The 17901-nt window shown below is 46.8% G+C and overlaps 2 protein-coding genes across 2 annotated transcripts in view; both read left to right on the top strand.

Moving 5' to 3' along the window:
* LOC310658851 (uncharacterized protein) overlaps positions 1–17901 on the top strand; it is a gene marked incomplete at its 3' end in the record, with an annotated part of 53453 nt that overhangs the window by 21901 nt on the left and 13651 nt on the right. Inside the window, exon 4 of the mRNA XM_083401220.1 lies at positions 10015–10187. The remainder of the gene's footprint in view (positions 1–10014; positions 10188–17901) is intronic.
* Positions 4201–17112, top strand: LOC310658852 (uncharacterized protein; the record flags this gene model as incomplete). Its single annotated transcript, XM_083401221.1, has 3 exons — positions 4201–4286; positions 14826–15787; positions 17105–17112. The coding sequence occupies exons 2-3, from the start codon at positions 15070–15072 to the stop codon at positions 17110–17112; spliced, it is 726 nt and encodes a 241-aa protein (XP_083257347.1). The 5' UTR covers positions 4201–4286; positions 14826–15069.

The following is a 17901-nucleotide window of genomic DNA, read 5'->3' as shown; positions in this document are numbered from 1 at the left end:
TGCCAAAATACGCTCCACCGTATTTGCGTTCAAATTTGCCAAAATTATTCACCATGCCTTGTAACGGAGTCCATTCCTCCTGTGAGTGTGACCTCTCCCATCATGCCCTCCTGCTTAAGTTGTTACACAAGAGGGACTCCCTGCCCTTCCAACATGTTGCAGATCAAATAAAAGGTGGGGGGGAAGACTTTTGAAAAGAGACAGGTGGCCTGCTGCCAGCAAGGCCCACAGTGAGAAAGCCTATAGAAAAAAAGACACATAAAGAAAAGCCCCCCTCGGCTGCACAGCCCGCCAGTCCTGGGCCGAGAACTCACAGTTGTGCCAAGGGGGGAGAGAGCCTGATCTCTGCAGCCCCCAGCCCTCAGCCGGACAAGAGCATTACATATACATAGACATACACAGAGCTGGGAGCCTGTTGTTGTGGGGTGGGGGGTTCCTCTCTCTCTCTCTCTCTCTCTCACACACACACACACACACACACACACACACACACATCTGGCCCTCCAGACCCAGTTCCCCTGGCTGAGCTGGAAACACAAGTCTCAATGCAAAGCACACAAAAATAAAGCCCCCCTCCAAATGTGCAATTTAACTGCTAGCAAAACACACAGAGCAGCCCTCCCCCTTTTGCCTGAGACACACACAGAGCCACAGACCACGGCTCCCTCCATTTCAAGGAATGGGGGTCCGCACAGCCCTCAGGGCACCTCAGCATCCCATAGATTGCCTTGTTCCGGTGGGGGGGGGGGAGAGATATTTTGCTTGCTGAGGGCAGGAGTCACAATCCTGTCACATTGCGGGGTGTCAGGCTTTCAGGCAAGGGGGTAAGGCTGGGGTGGGCCCGTCCTGTTCACAGTGAATTCTCAATCCTTTGGGGTTCATCGCTCCACCACAACCCCAGTTTCCCACACCTTTTAAGTACCCTCTTCCCCAAAGCACCACAATAGTATTCACACATCCCCCTGGCTGCAAGGCTTTCCTGCGCTTCACCTTGGAAAGTATCAGGATTCAATCCACCATCCCGATGGATTTCTGTCTTGACTGCGCCTCCCCTTTCCTGGATTTAACAGCAGCAATACTTAAAACACGGACGGATCTAATGTCATGGTGCGGGGTGGGGGAGGGAAGGATTTTGCAATATAAACATTGTGGGGTGGGGGACCCCACTTTGCAGTAGGATTGCCGGGATCAGCCCGTCCCCACTCTCCTGATTCACAGGAGGAAGAGGGGAGGGGGGAAACCTTCCTCTTCTCCCCGGCCCCCCAAATTCCAACCTTCCCTTCCCACACCCCGCCTCCGCAAAGCCCAAATCAATATGTTGCTCCTCCTCCTCAACGTCCGGCTTCTGTTCTGGGAAATAAGGGGGGGAGCCCCCCCTCCCAAACTGCCTGCTTCTCCCGGAAGTGGAGCTTCTGCGCCGGAATGCTGCTCTGCGCCGCTGCTCTAGGGGCGCGCGCTTTCGGAAAGGGGAGGAGGGGCGGCAGGTGAATCCCCCCCACCCACGTGGATGTTGCAGGAAGGGAAAGGAGAATCGGGACCGAGGACAAAGAGGTAAAGGGCTCGCGGGGGCGGGGGAGAGGGGAGAAAAGGACCCAGAAACCCCCGCCAGATCCTCAAAACGCCTTCGCGTGCTGCGAAGGGGGTTTTCCTTGGACCCTTAGGAAGCCCACCCAGGGGATCCCAATGAAGCCCCCTCGCCCCATTTCTCCGCGCAGGTATCCCTGGGACTCTGTGGGTTCTGCGCGAAGAAAGGTGGGCCATGGAAGGATTAACGGGCGTGAGGGAGGCCTGGATAGAGACCCCCGTGTTCCTCCCCTGCTCGTTTTGGGGTGGCCCCTCCGGATGGAGAGATGGGGGGCGCAGGGCGACGGGTGAGCCGCGCCAAGGGGGAGGGCTCTGGGCGCAGGGGAGACTCTGGGACAGAGGGAGGGAGTTGAGGAAGTGGGGAGGGGGAGCATCCCTGGGGCAGGTGTAGCGGGAACACCCCCCCCCCTTTCATTACAATGTAATGCGCAAGCACCACACACACACACCTCCCACCTCCCTGAGCCTGGAGATGCCCCTTCTAGAAGGACATCTCCTAAAAGCCTTCCGTAAATAAGGAAGCGCCAGTTTGACAGCTCCGCACGGAACCCTTTCTATTTTCCCTCAGCGGACGGAAACATTCTACCTCGCCCTATCCTTATTATGGGTAGACCAACTGTCTGAACTCAGGGTCAGTCGGCTGCCGTTTCAGCCAATCAGCGTTACCGAACAGCGCCCCTTGTGGCGGCCATGCAGGTACTGCAGGCAGCAGGCGCCCGCTTCTCTTTCTTTGACAGTTCTCAAATACAAAGTTTCTGAGTCCAATTGACCGTGACTGATTTAATCAAAATGTTGCAAACCGCTTCCGGAAAGGCGAAAGTGCTTTGAACTTCAAGGACAGTATTCTTCGTAAATTCACCATAAACCAGCCGTATATCGGATTTTCACCAGATCACTTTTATTCTGCTTTGTATTACAAGGACTATCAAAGGGGGGTGGCCTGATACCAGTCAGCCATAATCCCTTGACCGAACAGGCACGTACTCTGCAGCTTTACCCATTTGACATGGCAACCTTGATAGTCATCTTGATGGGCTCAGACAGAAGGCTATCATGGACACAACAAACTGCATACACTAGTGTATTCAACACAGACTATGACAAAGGGACCGTGACCGGATTCCCCTCAGGGGGCAGGAAACTGCGCCTTTCCCTTTGTTTCCCGAAAATGACTCATGGGAGGGGGAGATAGGGGCTCTGGCCAGGTGTCAGGATACTCAGATTACCTGTGCAACCCCTCCCCTGACTCCTCCTGTTTTTAATGTAGTCATGATGTAAATATGATGTATTTCTAGGGGTGTAACTTAGGGGATTAGGAGCTAATAAAAGTTGGGGTCTTCTTTTGTTCTGGGCTTCCAACTTGCTTCACCTTGTGGGCGGTGGGAGTCCTGTCGCGACAGTCTTTCTTTAATAAAGACCGAGCCTACAGGCTGCTGATTTGCTCCAAATTGCTCTGGTTGGTGTCTTGATTTCTGCCCAAGGGAGCCCTCGGATTTTCCGGGGTGGGAGCTAGGTAGACCTGTCTTTGGTGGCGCCTGCGGGGATTCTCTGGAGGGGCCGCCTTGGCTTCTCCCTCCCACCCAGGAATCGGCCACCCACAAACTCTCATTCACATACAGTCTGTAAATTTGGAAATGTCACACACCTCACCTGTGCTAATACTGGCAGTCTTTGGCCTGTATAGGCACACTCTGCATGTAGAGCCTCCAGTCACAGGAACTGTCTATCATGAAAATGGGTCCTTTGACTGGGAAGATACATGCAGTCACTGTCATCACATGCTGAAGGATTGCATCTCAGCTTGTCATTCACTCTGACATTGCCTACAAAGAATACGAGGAACAGAAATGCTTTTGAGGTTCAACTTCCATATCAGCCCTGAGAGCCATTCCATGGACTCTGCACCCCTGGTTCTGATGACAGGTGTACATTATTCTCATCCTCAGTGGAATAGACAATAAAGTCTGAGAGAGAGGAAAAGGTCTCTGGCTGATTCCTGGGTGGAATTGTGGGATTATAATTTACGGCCCTGTGATTTTCTCCACCCATAATATTTCGTGACCTGATATTGCAGCAAAAATTCCAAAATAACTACAAAAAATCACAAGATGATAAGAGTTATTGCAGTATTCAGATCCCGCCCATCTGGTTGTGTTTCTCCAGCCACTCTGGGCAGCTTAAAGTACATATAAAAGACAGCAAAACATCAAACATTAAAAACATCCCAATACAGCTGTCTTCTAAATGTCCGAGAGTTGCCCATTTCCTTGCCCTCTGAAGGGAGGGCATTCCATAGGGCGGGAGGCCCTCTGCCTGGTTCCCTGGAACTTCACTTCTGGCAGCAATGGAACCTGCAGAAGACCCTCGGAGGAGGACCTCCCTGTCCGGACTGAGCGATGGGGGTGGAGACGCTCCTTCAGGAGGCTGCTTATGGCTTTAGATTGCAGATCTTGCTCCTCCATAACGATCTCCAGAGCAAGTTTGACGTATAATTAGCAGAATAGCAAAAAACCGTTCAGAGGCAGCAAAAAAATAATTCAGCTTAGAAACCCTGTTGCATGCTGACAACTTCTGGAAGCCACAGGTGAGAGTTGAATGCAGAGTGTGGACCAACGGTGGATAAATGATCCCATAAGATGCATGACATATCCTCCGCCAAAGGAACTACTACTCCCCTAATACCCCATGACATCTAGATTCAGGTAGGTAGCCATGTTGGTCTGACACAGTTGAAATAAAAAATTAAAAAATAGTCCAGTAGCACCTTAGAGACCAACTAGGTTTGTTCTAGGTATACGCTTTCATGTGCATGTACACTTCTTCAGATACACTGAAATAGATGTCACCAGACCTTTATATATCATGGGAAGTTGGGGTGAGGTTTTTCCTCAGAAGGGTACTCCTACTACCATCTCCTACTACCCTTCACTATATGAAGAAGTGTACCATTAAGTACAGTTATCTCCTTGCCTTTAATATCCTGCTTTTCAGTGTCATATTAGGATAGTCCTGTGTCAGAAGACGGGCACGAGATCAGGCAGCACATCATTATTATAAGGAGCAATGGGGGTGGGTGTTTCCGTCGGGGATTCCCATTTGCCAGCTGTTTTCCTTCTGCTTCTCCTGCTCTCTCCATGAAATGTGAGGCATGTAGACAGAGGTCCATCTCCAAGAACAGGAGCTTCCCTGAGCACCCATTCAGCTGACCCCAAGCACCAAGCCTTGTCACTAGTTCTCTGACTGACCCAGACCATAGTCCCTGGACGAGATGTAGACCTGGGTCTCATATAATGGTCCACATGGACCTCCTGAGGCCAATGGGACTGTGCAGGTGATTCATGAAGATGTAGAGGTAGAAACGGGGGTGGATGGAGGATTATGATGGAGAGGATGGGAAATGTCCAAAGGAATGATGAACCAGAGAAAGAGAGGGCCTGTTCATGGACAGAGAGCAACAATTGGTTTGAAAAGGCTGTATTCAAAGATCATGCTGCTTTATTAACGATGATTGAGGATTATGAAAGGTTGCTGATGCATTACTATCATTTGATGACATTGCATCTTCATTTCCTCAAAACTGGGAACATAGGTAGGAGGCGGGGGAATGTAGGAGATGTTGAAATAAGAAAAGCTGCTAATGACGTTTGATGTGCTCTCTTTCCATTTGTTCTCTTCCTTGAAACTCAAATTGGATTTCCTCCAACACCGGAGAAACCACTGAAAGGTATAGAGTGTGGAGTTTCACTGATAGTGGAAAACTTAGACGAAATCAGCGGAATCACATGGGCAAGAAATAATTCAAATGCAAGGAGTGTGGGATGAACTTCAGTTATAGCGGACAGCTGAATATATATCAACGGACTCACACAGGGGAGAAACCATACAAATGTATGGAGTGTTAAAAGAGCTTTACTTTCAACGCATCCCTTAGAACACATCAACGGACTCACATGGGTGAAAAACCATATAAATGCATGGAGTGCGGAAAGAGCTTCAGTCAGAATGGAGACCTTAATTTACACCAGCGGACTCACACGGGGGAGAAACCATTTAAATGCATGGAGTGCGGAAAAAGCTTCAGGCAGAGTGGAAGTCTTAGAAAACATCAACGGACCCACATCGGAGAAACCATTTAAATGTATGACCTCTGGAAGGAGCTTCAGTCAGAGTGGAATCCTTGATTTACATTAACAAACTCACACAAGAGACAAACCATATAAGTGTCAGGAAGTTAGAGAGAAGTAGAGGTCCAGTTCTAGTAGAAGTCCTGCATCAACAGACTCATGCACAGGTTGAACTTGAAGAGTTAAAACCCTACAAACCATCAAGAGAAATGAGGAGAAGCAGTTTAAATGGAAAGATTACAGAAAGTGCTTTAGTTATAATGGAGTTTTTAAGAAACATCTAGGGACTCTCACATGGGAGAACCCATTTAGATGTGTGGAGTGTGGGACATGTTCCTCTCAGAGGCCACTCTTCTTCCCAGCAATGAACTCAGAATCTGCTCTGTATCAGTATCACTCTCTGCTTCTGAGACCACTGGAAAAGAGGAGGGTCAATTCCCCCCCTCCAGCTCCCAGGAAAGCTGATCTGCCTGAGAATGCATTTCCCCATACTTAGCTTCAGACCATTCCCTGATGCATCGTGAGAACCCTTGAAAAACAAGTGATCTGGCTCACCATTGGAAGCTAAGACCCATAAAAGGTTGAATATGAAAGATACGTGATTGAAGTATAATGCTATTCTGATGGAAGTAGGGGACCAATTTAGATCACAATCTTATGATCCGTTGAAAGAAAAATTAGATTATTGGTTTCAGTACATCCAGATAAATGAAGTGTTTAAAATGGACAAGAAAATTGGTTTTCAAAGAGAGAAATCCAAACTGGAAATGGAATTATTAGATACAAAACCAAAAAACTTATCTAAGATGTATAATTTATTGCTGGAATGGCATACGAAAGATGAACAAGTGAAATCTGTAATGACTGAATGGGCCAGGGATGTGGGGCACAATATCATGATGGTGGATTGGGAGAAATTGTGGAAAAAGGAACCAAATTTACAGCTTGTAACACATTAAGAGAAAAATTGATGGAAATGATGTATAGATGGTATTTAAAACCAGTGAAGTTAGCAAAAATGTATCATACTCATGACAATAAATGCTGGACATGTAAAGAGATAGAAGGAACCTTTTACCACATATGGTGGACATGCCCCAAAGTAAAAGACTTCTGGGAAAGGATTTATAATGAACTGAAAAAAGTATTGAAAAACACATTTGTTAAAAAACCAGAAGCCTTTTTACTTGGTATAGTGGGGGGTGAAATCCCCAAAAAAGGATGTTACTTTTTTTTCTGTATGCCACAACAGCTGCGAGAATATTGCTAGCGAAGAATTGGAAGAAACAAGATTTACCAACTATCGAAGAAGGGCAGATGAAGATGATGGACTACATGGAACTTGCCAAACTGACCGGGAGACTCTGAGACCAGAGAGAAGAGATGATGGGAGAAGATTGGGAGAAGTTTAAAGAATATTTGAAAAAATATGTTAATATTTAAATCTTAGAATAGCTTTGGAAGTGGATAGAGGCTGTAGGCTTAGAAGTAGAAGATAGTGTATTTTTAAAACTGAATGATTGGGGGAGGGGGGTTTCCTGCGACACCTGGCTTGGTCAGCTGCCTCTGTGGAAGTCTATTGTCGCCCCTTGGTCACTCCCTGGGTGGGGCAAAGTGTACGTGCTCTCACACTCAGGGGATTATGGCAGGAGGCCCTGTTCTCACTGCCTATGTGGCTATCTGCTTCCAGGGTCATGGAGGAGGGTGAAGCCTAAATTTACTTTTTCTTAAGAGTTAAAACGGCGTTGGAATGGGAAGAATCAGATAAAGTATGGATTTTATATGAATTTACAAATTTAGGTATCATTCCCTGAGCTGTCAAGTTGAAAGGATAAATTCAGACACAATCTTTGTAACTTTAGGCAATCGAAACCAAAATGGCTTTAATATACTTTGCCCATAGTTTGAGCAGCAGGAAGGTGCTCAGAAAATCATGCAAAGGCTGAGCTGGAAGGCTGGTTTGGAGGCAGTTTCAGCCGTCTACGGATTCCCCCATTGGCTAGCTGTCAAAATATAGTGCTCTTGATTGGTGAGCTTCGGTTATTCATAAATCCCATTCATAAAACACAAAGTCCGTAAATCCCATTCTTAAAATGCAGAGACAGTGTTTTCTTGTATTTATAAGATGTGTGAGCCGTGCTTTTGCGACTGAGGGGAGAGGGGTTTGAGGTTCCTCGTCCCAGGGCATAATGTCAGATGGTAACCCCCTCCCCTGTAATTTCCATAACACCAGGAAGGAATCCCCCCCTCACCATTGTCACTTGCAGCTGGGCTCACTTGCCAGAGCCACCTGGAGGGCCTGACTACAATTCCCATCATCCCTGACCACTGGTCTTGCTAGCTCCGGGTGATGGGAGCTGTAGTCCAAAAACAGCTGGAGACCCAAATTTGGGAAACCCTGTTTTCCCTGAAGGACAAAGGAGGGTTCACTTGCATCAGAGCGTCAGGTGAGCCCTGCTGAATCAGGCCCAAGAGGCCCCTGTCCTCCCAGGGGCCACACAGGGGCCTCTTCTGGGAAGCCCACCGGCAGCACTTGACCCCCAGAGAAGGGGGTTTTCCCCGACTGGGGAGGCGCATTTCTTCTAGGGACACATTTCTGGGGTCCCCACAGTGCGCCCCAGCCTGGCTCCACTCTGCCATGGCAGCTGCGTTTTGTTTCGCTGCAGGCGAGCCTGCCCCGTGCAATGTGGGGCTCTTAGAAGGAATTTGAGGGGGGCCGGAGGGATCAGTAGAAGCACTTGCAAAAGGGTCCGGAGGGAGCACACTTCCCCACCAGCAGGCAGCCACAGTCTGCCTGCACGCGTGACCTTGGGGTGCAGGGGCAACCCCCCCCCCCCGACAAGCCACAGCGTCTGATCACCTCCGGACCCCACTCCCCACTCCGCGATATCCCTACATCGCACAATACATTTTTCCACAGCATCTTCGATGCATCACAGATTTGTCACCAAGTAGGAGTCTTTGGCATTCAGAAACATGAGCCCGTCACCCACCCCTGTCAAGATCCCCAGTTTCCCACACCATTATACAACCCTCTTCCCCTAAGAACCATAATAGTATTCAGACATCCCCCTAGCGGCAAGGCTTTCCTGGGCTTCTCCTTTGAAAGTATCAGGATCCTCCTCCTCCTCCTCCTCCTCCTCCTCCTCCTCCTCTCCGGCTTCTGTTCCGGGAATAAGGGGTGTGAGCCCCCTCCCAAACTGCCTGCTTCTCCCGGAAGTGGCTCTTCTACGCCGGATTGCTGCTCTGCGCCGTAGCTCTAGGGGCGCGCCCTTTCGAATGGGGAGGAGGGGCGGCAGGGGATCCCCCCCCCCCAAACATCGATGTTGCAGGAAAGGAAATGAGAATCGGGAGCGAGGACAAAGAGGTAAAGGGGTCGCGGGGGGGGGGGGAGAGAAGAGAGAAGCACCCAGAGACCCCCGCCACCTCCCCAAAGCGCCTTCCGTGGGCCCCACCGGCAGGGCGTGGATCCCGGAACGTGTGCTGCGAAGGGGGCTTTCCTTGGCAGGGGAGGACATGGGGCGCCCACCCACGGGGTCCCACGAGGACTCCCTGGCTCCGATTCCCCCGCGCAGGCTTCCCTGGGGCCCTGTGCGCTCCGCGCGGAGGGATGCAGACCGTGAAAGGGTTAACGGGCGCGAGAGACGCCTAGATAGAGACCCCCCGTCCCTCCCCATCTCGTCTTGGGGGGCCCCTCCGGATGGAGAGATGGGGCGCGCATGGCGAGGGGTGAGCCGCGCCAAGGGGGCCTCTGGGTGCAGGGGAGACTCCGGGAAGCGCAGCATTGGCGGGGGGGGGGGGGGAGACGAGTCTTTGGGGAGACGTCTCCATCGTGGCGCCCATGAGGAATCTCCGGAGGGGCCTCCTTGGCTTCTCCCTTCCGCCCAGGAATCGGCCACCCCTTCAAGGCGACCAGAGAGGGATCCCTGGATAGTGGGGGGGGGTCCAGTCCCCCCACCACTTCCTTCCTTCAATCTCCATCCTCTTCCCGCCCCCATAATCCCCTGCCCTGCCCAGACGCAGGGGTTCTGCCAGTCCAACCTTTGTTCCCCCTGGATAGGAGAGGAAATCCCAAGAGAGAGGTCGGGAGGTCCACTCTTGGTTTTCGCAATCCCACCCAGGAAGAAGCCAGAAACCTTTTCTTCTTTCTCGGGCTTCCATCTTTAATGTCTTTTCCACTGCCTGGTTCATTGAGGATGAGGCTAATGTTCACCTGTCATCAGAAACAGGGGTGCAGAGTCCATGGAATGGCTCTCAGGGCTGATATAGAAGTCGAAAGCATTTCTGTTCCTCTTATTCTTTGTAGGCAATGTCAGAGTGACTGACAAGCTGAGATGCAATCCTTCAGCATCGGATGACAGCAACTGAATGAATCTTCCCAGTCAAAGGACCCATTTTCACGATAGACAGTGCCTGTGGCTGGAGGCTCTACATACAAGGTGTGCCTATACAGGCCAAAGACTTCCAGTATTAGCACAGGTGAGGTGTGTGACCCTCCCCTCAGTTTACAGACTGTGTGAAGGAGAGTTTGTGGGTGGGATTCTAGTTTACGACAACCTTTTTTAAAATCATTTTTTTCAACACAAACAGCAACCACAAAAAAACACAGACAACAAAAACCACAATAACACTAATAACGCACTTTAACAATTCAGATTTGAGTACTGATTTACGTATAACTACCCCTTTTTAACAATATTTCCCCACCTCTCCTCCCCCTACTTCACACCACTTTCCGCCTTATCTCTTAAGTAATCCTTCCAGATTTCTTCATATTTATCCTTTCTTATGGACGCGGGTGGCGCTGTGGGTTAAACTACAAAGCCTAGGACTGGCATTTCTTCTAGGGACACATTTCTGGGGTCCCCCCCAGCCTGGCTTCATTCTGTCAGGGCAGCTGCGTTTTGTTTCACTGCAGGTGATCCTGCCCCGTGCAACATGGGTCTCTTAAAGGAACTTGGGGGGGGGGGGGAGGGAGCGAAGGGCCTGCAGCTTCCCCGCACTTGCCAAAGACTGACAGTATTAGCACAGGTGAGCTGTCTGCACAGACTGCATGTGAATGAGAGTTTGTGGATGGGATTATAGTTTACACTGGGAGTCAGTGTGGTGTAGTGGTTAAGAGCCATAGACTCGTAATCTGGGGAACCAGGTTCGCGTCTCCACTCCTCCACATGCAGCTGCTGGGTGACCTTGGGCCAGTCACACTTCTTTGAAGTCTCTCAGCCTCACTCACCTCACAGAGTGTTTGTTGTGGGGGAGGAAGGGAAAGGAGAATGTTAGCCGCTTTGAGACTCCTTCAGGTAGTGATAAAGCGGGATATCAAATCCAAACTCTTCTTTACGGCAACCCTGTGATTTTCTCCACCCATCACATTTTGTGACCTGATATTGCAGTACAAATTCCAAAATAACTACAAAATATACAAGATAATAAGAATGATTGCAGTATTTATACCCCGCCCATCTGGTTGGGTTTCCCCAGCCACTCTGGGCAGCTTAAAGTACATAAAAAAGACAATAAAACATCAAACATTAAAAACATCCCAATGCAGCTGTCTTCTAAATGTCAGAGAGTTGCCCATTTCCTTGCCCTCTGAAGGGAGGGCATTCCATAGGGCAGGAGGCCCTCTGCCTGGTTCCCTGGAACTTCACTTCTGGCAGCAAGGGAACCAGGAGAAGACTCTTGGAGGAGGACCTCCCTGCCCGGACTGAGTGATGGGGGTGGAGACGCTCCTTCAGGTCTCCAGCGCCAAGGCTGTTTATGGCTTAAGGTTGCAGATCTTGTTCCTCCATAACAATCTCCAGAGCAAGTTTGACGTATAATTAGCAGAGTAGCAAAAAAACCCCACTCAGACGCAGCAAAAAAATAATTCAGCTGAGAAATTGATTACACTGGTACCTCTGGTTGCGAATGGGATCTGTTCTGGAGGTCCGTTCGCGACATTAGCAGAACACAATCCGCATCTGCACATACGCGGGTCGCGATTCGCCGCTTCTGCACATGCACGTGACATCACTTTGCACGTCTGTGCATGCCCAAGCCGCGAAACCCGGAAGTAACCCTTTCCGGTACTACTGTGTTGCCCCCGGACGCAACCTGAAAACATGCAACCTGAAGCAAATGTATCGTGAGGTATGACTGTGCTGAAGCATAACAGGATCCAAAAAATAGCAAAAATATAACATACAGTAAAACCCTGGCTTAGCATACTGTTAGGGAAAAATCTAGCTGTCATATTAATCCCCAGGTACTTCACTTTCTTAACCACTGTCAAACCTGTCCCTTTCTGAAACCTCTCTTTCTCAGTTTCTGTTAAATTCTTTTCCAAAACCTTTGTTTTTAACTTATTCAGTTTAAATCCTGCTACTTGACCAAATTCGTGAATTAGTTCTAGAACTCTTTTTGTACTGGACTCTGGCTCCTGTAAAGTCAAAACTAAGTCATCTGCAAATGCTCTTAATTTATATTGTTTGGCTCCGACCTTTATCCCTTTAACCAATTGGTCCTTTCTAATCATATTCAACAAAACCTCCAGGACCGATATAAATAGTAATGGGGAAATTGGGCAACCTTGTCGTGTTCCTTTTTCTATTCTGAAGTCCTCCGTCACCACATTATTAACAATTAGTTTAGCTTTTTGTTCAGAATAAATTGCACCTATGCCATTTTCAAATTCTTGTCCTACCCCCATCCCCTGGAGATTCTTCTTCATAAAGCTCCAAGAAATATTGTCGAAGGCTTTCTCTGCGTCCACAAAAATCAAAACTGCCTTAGTGTTAATTTTTCTCCAGTTGCTCCCAATGCGTCTTCTTGCTCTGTCGGTCTCGGTGGTGTCACTTTGTCCAAACCAAGGATTGCTTTTGCTCTATTACTTCTTTCTCTGATGCTCCTTTCGATGAACTTTGATCTTTTAGAAGTTCCTTCTGCAGGTCCTCCTCGTAGTCCGCCAGAAATCTGTCTTTATCTTCCACTGATCTTATTTTAATCTTTCTTCCTTTAATGCTAAAGGAAAGGCCTTGGGGAAATTCCCACCTAAAGATGATGCTGTTCTTTCTCAACTGGGCGACCAAATCTCTATAATTGGATCTAAGTTCCAAAAGATGTTTCAGAATGTCCTTAAATATTTCCACTCTTATCTGATTTATTTCCAAAGGCTTTTGAAAGTGCAGTCCCAAGATTTTGTCTCTCTCCTCTTTGGATCTGAGCGTGATCAAACAATCTCTCGTCTTGATTTTCCTTCCCCCTTTTCCAAGTCTAAAGGCACTCACTATTTTGAACTCCTCTTTCTCCAGATCCAAGTCCCAAAAGTTCACAAATTCCTGCGTAAGGAAATCACTTCATTTGTCTTGTTCAAGTTCCGGCACAGCCCTGATTCTCAGATTCGTTTGCTTCTCTTTCAATTCAGTCATAGAGAACATTGATCTATGGTCCTCCAATTGTCTATGAATCGGTGGTATTTTCTCCTCTGTGGCCACCGCTATCTCCTTTGCTTCCTCAGCTGTCTTTCGGGTCGTGGAAGATTCCTCTAGTAATTTCTGTATAGTCTCTGTATTAGTAGAAACTTGCTGGCCCAAATTATTAATGCTAGCAGTATTTTGATTAATGATTACAGTATTTTGGTCTATTTTGGATGATGCTTCTGCAACTCTTTTATTTGTTTCAGCTACTTCTGCTGTCAATTTATTTATTGACTCCTGAATTTTAGCCAGTCCTGCAGCTAAAACCTCGTCAGTTGACATACCTTTTGGCTTAGGTTGTGCAGGAGCACCCCCTGATGGGCCAGATACGGAAGCTCTCCTTTGTTGTCCAATTCCCGTGTGAAAGGATCTGCCAGACCTTGTTTTTTTTTCCTGAAGCGGTTCTAGTTTCTCTTTCCCATCTGCCATGCCACACAAGATAAAAACTCAAGGTCGTCTCCCAGCTGCAGCTGTTTTGCAAAACTTTAGAGAACAGTGGAAATTTCCTCAGTTCTTTTGTAACAGTTCCAACATCCACTAGGGGGACACAATGTCAGCAAATTGTAACTTTGGTAAAGATGTCCTCTTTCTTTCCTTGTGCCCCCTCCTTATTTTTCAGATACTTTAATATCAGGATAGACCCAACAGAAACTTTGTATTTAATTTTTGCGGAGTTGAGTGTCAAAAAGTATCTTTCGCGATTCCTCTATAAGGCTTATATTGTCTTTTGACAGCCCGAGTCCAGGCGTCGGAGCGGTGGTTCTAAATCTTATAAATCTTTTCATACAGGGAATATATATTTCAGTTCTTCCCCCTCCTCTCCTGCTTACCGGAGGGGGTATCTCTCTTTAGACATTCAGATTTTAATTCCGTTTAAAGAACGTCTTTAAAAGTTTTAGCTCGTGAGCTCTTTGCTTTGTTCTATTTACAGAGCGGAAGGCTTGACTTCCTGTTTAAACCTTACCGCTTCGGTTTCAAATCAAGTCTTTCTTGTACTTTAAGTCCAGATTAAATCCAATTTAATATCCGCGTTTCTTTAAAATCTAATATTTCCCCTACTCACGGGTAGATCCGAATTGTCCCAGGAAAAAGCCGGCGCTCTCTGGTAACAGCTGTGTGGCGTTGCTCCAAAGAAGAAGCAGTCGACTCTCGGCACCGCGCCACAAAAGCCGCCACACTCCGGAGCCCATACTGGACTCCTTTAACGATTTGGGGGGGGCGCAAAGGGTGTCCGCCGAGTCCCACGGTAGTAGGCTTCCCCCGCCTACGATTTCAAGGGTTCCCAGACTTCTTAAGAGCTCTCCCTCCGGAGATCAGAGGGATGCCGCCATTACCGATGGCGCTCGACCCGGAAGTGCATTTTGACTTCCTTCCTCCTGTCCCAGAGCAACGCAGACCCAATAGGTGAACTCCAATAAGGCTACAAAAAGGCTGTATGCTAAGATCATGCTGCTTTATTAATGATGATTGAGGATTATTAATGATGATTGAAGTTTGCTGCTGCATTACTATCATTTGACATCACTGCATCTTTATTTCCTCAAAACTGGGAACATGGGTAGGAGGCGGGGGAATGTAGGAGATGCTGAAATAAGAAAAGCTGCTAATGGCATTTGATGTGCTCTCTTTCCATTTGTTCTCTTCCTTGAAACTCAAACAGGATTTCCTTTCCTCCCACTCTGAAGAAGGAGATGGAGAAGACAGTCAGAACTCCAGGAGATGGGGCACCGTTCGTTTCATTAGAAAGAGAAATTAGAATGTGTGAAATGTGGATTATGCGTCATAGAATGAGCACACATAATTCACATCAATGACCTCCAACAGGGGAGAAACCATTGAAAGGTAAGGAGTGTAGAAAGAGTTTCACTGATAGTGGAAAACTTAGAGTACATCAGCGGATTAACATGGGGAAGAAAGGATTCAAATGCAAGCAGTGTGGGAAGAACTTCAGTCATAGTGGACACCTCAATATACATCAACGGACTCATACAGGCGAGAAACCATTTAAATGCATGGAGTGTGGAAAGAGCTTTAGTGATAGTGGAAACTGTAGAAAACATCAACAGACTCACACAGGGGAGAAACCATTTAAATGTATGGAGTGTGGAAAGAGCCTTATTCATAATGCAAACCTTAGAAGACATCAACAGACTCACACAGGGGAGAAACCGTTTAAATGTATGGAGTGCGGAAAGAGCTTTAGTGAAAGTGGAAACTGTAGAAAACATCAACAGACTCACACAGGGGAGAAACCATTTAACTGTATGGAGTGTGGAAAGAGCTTTATTCATAATGCACAACTTAGAACACATCAGCGGACTCACACAGGGGAGAAACCATTTAAATGTATGGAGTGTGGAAAGAGCTTTAGTCAGAGTGGACACCTTAGAAGACATCAACAGACTCATACAGGGGAGAAACCATTTAAATGTATGGAGTGTGGAAAGAGCTTTAGTGATAATGCACAACTTAGAAGACATCAACAGACTCATACAGGAGAGAAACCATTTAAATGTATGGAGTGTGGAAAGAGCTTCCTTTATATTAGAAACCTTAGAACACATCAACGGACACACACAGGGGAGAAACCATTTAAATGTATGGAGTGTGGAAAGAGCTTCCGTTATATTGGAAACCTTAGATCACATCAACGGACACACACAGGGGAGAAATCATTTAAATGTATGGAGTGTGGAAAGAGCTTTAGTCAGAGTGGACACCTTGGAAGACATCAACAGATTCATACAGGGGAGAAACCATTTAAATGTACGGAGTGTGGAAAGAGCTTCCTTTATATTGGAAACCTTAGAACACACCAACGGACACACACAGGGGAGAAACCATTTAAATGTATGGAGTGTGGAAAGAGCTTCCTTTATATTGGAAACCTTAGATCACATCAACGGACACACACAGGGGAGAAACCATTTAAATGTATGGAGTGTGGAAAGAGCTTTTGTAATAATGGAAACCTTAGAACACATCAGCGGACTCACACCGGGGAGAAACCATTTAAATGTATGGAGTGTGGAAAGAGCTTTAGTAAGAGTGGACACCTCAATTTACATCACCAGACTCACACAGGGGAGAAACCATTTAAATGTATGGAGTGCGGAAAGAGCTTTAGTGATAATGCACACCTTAGAAGACATCAACAGACTCATACAGGGGAGAAACCATTTAAATGTATGGAGTGTGGAAAGAGCTTCCTTTATATTGGAAACCTTAGAACACATCAACAGACTCACAGAGGGGAGAAACCATTTAAATGCACTGAGTGTGAAAAGAGCTTCGGTTTCAATGCAGACCTTAAAAGACATCAACGGACTCACACAGGGGAGAAACCATATAAATGTATGGAGTGTGGAAAGAGCTTTAGTGATAATGGATCCCTTAAAAAACATCAAAGGACTCACACAGGGGAGAAACCATATAAATGCATTGAGTGTGGAAAGAGCTTCAGTCACAGTGGAAGTTTTAGAAAACATCAGCAGACCCATATCGGAGAAACCATTTAAATGTTTGGCCTCTTGAAGGAGCTTCAGTCAGAGTGGAATCCTTGATTTACATTACAAACTCACACAAGAGACAAACCATATAAATGTCAGGAAGTTAGGCAGAGGTAGAAGTCCAGTATTGGGGAAGTTCTAAATCAACAGACTTATACACAGGTTGAACTTTAAGAGTTAAAACCCTACAAACCATCAAGAGAAATGAGGAGAAGCAGTTTAAATGGAAAGATTACAGAAAGTGCTTTAGTTATAATGGAGTTTTTAAGAAACATCTAGGGAGTCTCACAGGGGAGAACCCATTTAGATGTGTGGAGTGTGGGACATGTTCCTCTCAGAGGCCACTCTTCTTCCCAGCAATGAACTCAGAATTATCCGTATTCCTGCTTCAGGGCCAGCTGAGTCTGTTTCTCTTGTCCTTATCTCTTAGCTAGGTAACTGCTGTCTAATCTGCTCTGTATCAGTGTCACTCCCTGCTTCTGAGACCACTGCAAAAGAGGGGGGAGAATTCCCCTCCTCCAGCTCCCAGGAAAGCTGATCTGTCTGAGAATGCATTTCCCCATACTTGGCTTCAGACCATTCCCTGACGCATTCTGAGAACCCTTGAAAAACAACTGATATGGCTCACCATTGGAAGCTAAGACCCATAAAAGGTTGAATATGAAAGATATGTGGTTGAAGTATAATGCTATTCTGATGGAAGTAGGGGACCAATTTAGATCACAATCTTATGATCCGTTGAAAGAGAAATTAGATGATTGGTTCCAGTACATCCAGATAAATGAAGTGTTTAAAATGGACAAGAAAATTGGTTTTCAGAGAGAGAGAAATCCAAACTGGAAGCGAAATTATTAAGATACAAAAACAAAAAACCTATCTAAGATGTATAATTTATTGCTGGAATGGCATACGAAAGATGAACAAGTGAAATCTGCAATGATTGAATGGGCTAGGGATGTGGGGCACAATATCACGATGGTGGATTGGGAGAAATTGTGGAAAAAGGAACCAAATTTACAGCTTGTAATGCATTAAGAGAAAAATTGATGAAAATGATGGTATTTAACACCAGTGAAGTTAGCAAAACTGTATCATACTCATGATAATAAATGCTGGAAATGTAAAGAAAAAGAAGGAACCGTTTACCACATGTGGTGGACGTGCCCCAAGGTAAAAGACTTCTGGGAAAGGATTTATAATGAACTGAAAAAAAGTATTGAACGAAGT

The sequence above is a fragment of the Podarcis tiliguerta genome, assembly GCF_965153285.1.
Source record: "Podarcis tiliguerta genome assembly, chromosome: 10".
NCBI lineage: Eukaryota > Metazoa > Chordata > Lepidosauria > Squamata > Lacertidae > Podarcis > Podarcis tiliguerta.
The sequence above is the reverse complement of the archived record's forward strand: the minus strand, read 5'-3'. Positions and strand labels throughout refer to the sequence as shown.